Source organism: Cicer arietinum, chromosome 4 (assembly GCF_000331145.2).
Source record: "Cicer arietinum cultivar CDC Frontier isolate Library 1 chromosome 4, Cicar.CDCFrontier_v2.0, whole genome shotgun sequence".
In the NCBI taxonomy this organism is placed as follows: Eukaryota; Viridiplantae; Streptophyta; class Magnoliopsida; order Fabales; family Fabaceae; genus Cicer; species Cicer arietinum.
In genome coordinates, this window is record NC_021163.2 from 51642146 (window position 1) to 51648460 (window position 6315).

At 34.5% G+C, this 6315-nt stretch overlaps 1 protein-coding gene across 1 annotated transcript in view; it reads right to left on the bottom strand.

Annotated features, from left to right (window-relative positions):
* Positions 1 to 678: 678 nt before the first annotated feature.
* The window catches only part of LOC101515338 (phytochrome-associated serine/threonine-protein phosphatase), an 8152-nt gene continuing 2515 nt past the window's right edge, over positions 679 to 6315 (bottom strand). Inside the window, exons 6-10 of the mRNA XM_004498037.4 lie at positions 6178 to 6228; positions 5093 to 5236; positions 4923 to 5018; positions 4265 to 4336; positions 679 to 1120 (exon numbers count right to left, since the gene is read on the bottom strand). Coding sequence (XP_004498094.1) covers positions 1037 to 1120; positions 4265 to 4336; positions 4923 to 5018; positions 5093 to 5236; positions 6178 to 6228 — 447 coding nt within the window. The 3' untranslated portion in view covers positions 679 to 1036. The remainder of the gene's footprint in view (positions 1121 to 4264; positions 4337 to 4922; positions 5019 to 5092; positions 5237 to 6177; positions 6229 to 6315) is intronic.

A 6315-nucleotide genomic window follows, 5' to 3' on the forward strand; every position in this document is an offset into this window, starting at 1 on the left:
GTACTTTTTCCACGTCACTTGTTTAGTATATATTATTCAACGTTCTGTTACTCTCCCATCTCCTCCTAATTAACAGACTACTCTACACCCAACATAATGCTCTTTTCGGCGAGCATCAACACGCCACCGCAAGATAAGGCAATGAGACGACGTTATGATGCTTGTCAAGGCTGCATATGTTAGATGGAATGACCAAAGAACTTGTGATAGAGGGAGAGCCACGACCACAACTATCAGTGCTTATCATTTTACTCCACAAATGCATTTTTTTGTTAGTCAGACTAAAAAAGGCTCAAGTTTTAGTTACTTTGATTTAGATTTGTTTTGGATTTTTACTTCTAATAATGGGGAGATTCTTTAATTTGGCTTCCAGATTGTTTTGATTCCTTAGTATGAATGGGGTGTTTGAGTAAAAAAAATTGACATTTTAAAGGTTCCAATTATGGGTAAGTGACTGGTTGCTGTTCGTAATTACTAGTTGAAAAGAGGCATTGTTCGTATTAATCGATTGACGAGGAGATATGTCATCTTTTTATTGAGGAACAGTAACAACAGATATGATACTGTATCTACGCTTTACCCATTAATTTAGTCTATGAAAATCCACTTGTAACATTGTATTCCTACAAATCGCATTTAAACAACATATAAAAGAATGGTACTGAAACTAATACACAGTTGCAGTAGAAAAGCAAGAATGCTCCCAAGTTGAGATTAGGTTTCCTTGGTTACAAAAAGTGTAGGTGAAAAATGCCCCTTACGTAATATCAGTCTGTACGTTTTTAATTTTTATCAGTTTCAGTCGTGAGGACTAAGGAATACACTTTTCAGTATTGTTTTGAACATTATACAAAGGATTGCGAAACTTGAATGTTCAATATTTGGTGGAAGTACACAAATATTATAACAAAAATAGGATTCACCTAAGAAAAATCAATGCATTTGAATCTCCACGATACATCTAACACCATCCAATCAAACTAGTAAGTCATTTACTGCATAATTTTACAATAAATTCATTCAAACCTTTGCCAAGTTATAAGAAATATGGAACACCTGTCCTTGGCCCTCTCATCTGATTGTTCTCCTCTGTTTCAGTGAAAAACTTAACTTCTCTCTCCTGTTACAAGAAAACATGCAAGGGTCATTAACCATAATGATCGCATATATTATTTATGAGTACTTCCATCACACCACCAATAAATGTTGCAACACTCAAACATGCATATGTTACAATTCAGTCATTTTCATTAGGCCTGTCAGTGAATTATGTGATTTACCACATTAAGATCAGATCAAATAAATAGTGGAGATGCTGGATTTAAAGACAAAATTCAATGGACAAAATCCAGACAATTGTGACATTCATGGCTTGTAGCAGCCAGGCTAACTATTATTAACACCAAAAATTGCAAATGAGTTCAAAAATACATGCTTCTGTAACTAAGGAAGTGTATTTTCTGACCCCTTCCTAATTTATAAAGTGGCTTCATTTAATTATTGACTTGGACCAACATACAGCCAAATTCAAACAGCAGTTGTGTGACTTGACAAGGGGGTAGCTATAGGTTAAAACTGCAACTTTAAGTATTTATAGAGTTTGATACCAAAAATGCAAACCAAATTATAATAATGTAAGAGTAAAGCACTACTTATTGTGCAAACCAAAATAAAGGGAATAAGTCTTTTCATAGTCATAAATTTGTGTATTAAATGGTCAGTGTATGGCATCACAATTATTCAGTCTCACAAGAAAAATATATGTTCATGCTCCCTCCATATATCTTCCAATTATTAACACATTGGGAATGTGACCTCTGGCTCAATTTCTGCAGCAAAATCTCCAAATGCTGCCCACTATTTTCATTATGTTTTTAGGTCAGATGAATTCCTGTTTGAACTTTGATCTATCCAACCGGCTGCCTCAAACATTGTCACAGACTCACAACACCCCATCTGCCAATGCTTTGAGAAGGCTGCAACCCTATCTTGACCAGCCTTTCCCAGCTCTCTGTTGACTAACCTTGTTGGTGTTGTACCATTCAATTGCCCAAAATCCTACTAAAACAACCATATCTGTTCAACTTACCTCAGACTATTATCTTGTGAAATAGATCCTAACATCAGAATTAGGAAGTTTTGATCACTGAGAAACCAGAAGCTCATAGCTGAAAACCTTCCCATGCAACGCCAGTGGCGAGTCATGCAATTTTCCAGTCTAAGCAAGCCATTTCTGCCCTACTGTAGTTTCTAGTGTCCTAAAGACCTTTTTCAACATCTTTTGGTCTCCAGTTCATATCTGAGCATGCTAATAGATTATATGGAAGGAAAATAATGATTTGACATTCAATAGTGGTATTTGGTTGAAATCTCTTTTCCACAACATCAATTTCCCAAAGTCACTTCCTAGTCTAGTTTTTTCTTAAAGTTCTCTTTCCTTGGCAGTCGGCCCTATATCATTCAAGCCAACCTATCCTTCAGCTGTGAGCCATTTAAACCATTTTCCTGCAGTGTATCTACACATCTGTGAAACTTAATGAAGTTATGATTTGTGGAGCTTGCTAATTCACCAATTTTCTTGTTAAGTTTGATGCTTCTTATGTTAAGTTGTTTATATATAATAATAAGCTGACTTACTTCAGCCTGAGGGAATACACTGATAAATACAATGTTTTTAGTTTGTGTATTGTAGTGCACCCAAAATAAAGAGGTAAGGACTGTTTGATGCACATGGAGATACAGTACATACAAAACATTTCAGTACAAGTAGCGGAGTTACAGCAAAAGTTTTTCATTCTGTCAACTCTTTGGTCATTGATGCACAGAAGTAGTTTCAGGGAGAAAAGGGGGAAGAAAGGATGAGGAAGAAGGGTTAACAAAGAGTAGGATCAGGAAAGAGTTATTAAAAAGTAGAAAAAATTGGATACTTTTTTTACTTTGAACCATGTTTATGTGAGGGAAAAAACATAGTTCCATATGTTTCAACTAATTTTATGATTTTTAATCTAAAAAAATGATTTTTTGCCTCATGCTTCATTTTCTGTTTTATTCATCCCATGCTTCATTAAATATATAACAAGAATACAGTTCAATCCTTCATTTTGTTTGGCAAATCAAATACACTAGGTCTGTAAATTCATAGTTTAGCAGAAAAAATAGTATTTTTATATGTATTATAATTTATATCACAATTTGGTTTCGATTGACAAATGTTAGTATATTAGTATGTACGTATTTCTCCTTCACTAGTTAACTCCTTCAATCCTAGGCTCACAATTAATCAAAGCCTCATTAGTGAATGAAATATATATGTTCATGCACTCCTTCTACACCTCATTTCTTTCCTTTTCCATCTAATCGCATAAACTTCAACATCTACATGAAAATGTGTAACTTCCTATGTAAACTTATTGATATTTAATATGGTTTCTTCATAAATAGTTTTAGGATTTTAGTTTGTTCAAAGATTAAAGCTTAACTTTCCTATTTAATCCATCCACACAAAAACCCATGTGCAAGCACAACCCCAAGGCCATGCAAGTTAAAAATAGCCACAACAAACTACAATCTGTAATCAGGAGAAGTGTGAATCCTGGGCTAGAGAAACACTGTCCAGCCTCCACGTCGTGACTATATTCATATTTTAGACTGATCTAAGCAAGGAGCAGCTTGAAGGAGAAACGCAGTTACCATATTCCCCTCTTGTTTCCTTCCCTAATGATCTTTCTTTCACCATCCAATTACAAGAGAAAATTCTCTTAACATTAAAGCAATCATTTTGAATCAAGAAGAAATAATGGTAAGCATCCAAATTGCTGATGTCACCAGTACTCAATAAGTATTGGTAACAGTCATTCAAAACTACTTCCTGTGACACCCTATATGTGACTGAAATATTATACATACATATGTCTTCCAAGTTCCAACTGTATTGGAATCGTCAACTATCCCCAAGAAGTCATTTTTTGCTGAATAGAACCTCCATCCAAATTTTAAGAATAAATGCATCTTACTTCCAACAACTATAGGAGTCAAGAGACATGTATTCTCATCTTCTTCTTGATGTTTTTAATGTTTAAGGCCATACAAGAAAGAAATACTATTGGATGCTATAAAGAAAGGCCGCATGAATGAAAAAGTTCTTCTCATATGTGATATGCGAAAAACAAAGGCACCACATACATCATGAGAACAAATGATGCAACAATCAAGATGGTCCTGAAAATATACTTAAAAATAAATAAAAAAGCTTTGGGTTACTCACCATATTTTCATTGAAACTAAGAATAGAAGCTACATTTCCACACCGGTAACAGTAATTAGGTGCAGACCATACCTGCAAATTTCAAAAGAATTACTTTCTACTTTAATATTTTCAAATAAAATTAATAATTTCATAAAATAAAAGGCAACAACAGCTACAATGCAAGTTATCTCACAAGGTGGAGTCAGCTAAATGGATTAAACAATGGGAAAAAGCTCATCTCAAATGATTTGTTCTGTAAATTGAGCAAGGGTGTATTGACCCTTGGATACTATTATGGGATAAGATTGAGGGATAGCGGCCACAACTCCGGCTTCTCCAAAATACTCGGCAACGCAGAATCTGTAGTGGCTTGATTCTGCCCCACAATGCTCCCCCAATTATCTCAATAACTGAGAATCTTCTACTGCTGCCCCCAATAAGTGCAGTGTGCAAGTTTGAACCCAGGATATTGCAGATGCCCCCCAAACACTAATCTCAAGCTTGCTTCTTGAAACACCGCTTGTTGGTTCCCTTTACCTCTATTAATTGGACTAATTTAGACTAGAGCTTATATAGGTCTTTTCACGTGACCGACCAAACCAACTCAAAAGACCAGTTTAATCAAAAAAATGAAACATCAAAGTATTTTAAACTTTTAAGAGATTCAGATACTTACAGTCACAAGGCCTTTATCTTGGAACATGTACTTAAGTCCTTCTTGTACAAGTTGATGTGCTCGACAAACAAGATCAAGGTTGTTTATGTGATTGAACTGCATGAAAAGAATGTGTCCATAAAATCCACACATGTTCATTCATTTCAATAAGCAACAATTCATTACATTACCTCAGTTGTAACCCGTGATCCGAAAAGCCAACCTGCTCCACGTGGACTGACTGCCCATGTTTCAATATCTTCAGGGTCACTCCACATTAGATCACAAAATGGCCCCTCATGAGGAATTTCACAGTTCCGCTCAATGACTCTTATCTGCCATAAGATTTATATTACTATTCTTTAAACAATATAAATACACGTTCACCTTTTAAAAAAGTAAACAATATTTCAGTTATACCATTAACAGTAAATTATTCAACAATAGCATATAAACTACTATCTTATTCTGGTGCTGAGAAAGCAACTTATAGAATTTATGTAATATTTCTGTTTCAAGACTAACATTTTGTTATTACTAAAAATAACACCTAACATGTACATCAAAATGAAACTGAAGGCTTACTGAAGTCACGCTGTGATAAAACACATTAGACTAGAGTCTGTTGGTAAAAAAAAAATTAAAAAAATTCATTTCATGTTTTGACTTTTAACTACAAAAAATGTCACCTTTACTATTCCTATACAGATCTTGATATCAGGATCTAAAGTGAAATGTCAAAACGATTTTTGTAAAATGTAAGTGAACAGCAAAACAGAAAAAATGATTAAAGAAACCGTGTTTTTAAAACAAACAGGCCCTTGAGTGTACCTCTTTGATTTACTAGCATAAAGTAAGGTAAAGGAGATATAAGTAGCATCTAACTATGTGCAGTATTATTAATACAAGCATATTTAAATAAATGATGCACAATATGAAACCAAGCATCCAACTGTGCATTCCATATACACATATCAGCCCTATATATGATGAGGTAAACGGGGGTGACAAGTTTACTTAAACAATGTCAGCGTAGAATTTTGCAAAATCTTCATTTGACAATATGCAAGACATCTGGCCAGTATACATTCACAAATTGGCATGGCACACATGGTTTTGCTTAAATTTAAAACAAGGACAACTTTTGAGAGCAAATTATTTATGTGTCATTGTTATTATGTTTTTCTAAATACAAAATAAGCTAATCCAAATGCACCTAGTCTAATACTAAGATAATATTGATTTTGACCGGCAACTGAGAAGGGAGCTAGAGAACCTGGTCAATTGTTCGGATGTCTGGAGACAGGCCGCCATGAACACAAAGCACCTGGGCCAACCATAAAGAGAGTTAAGTTTTCTTACAGCAGAATTAAAAAATAAAAAGCTGATGACTGCTTACATGTGAATAAGGAAT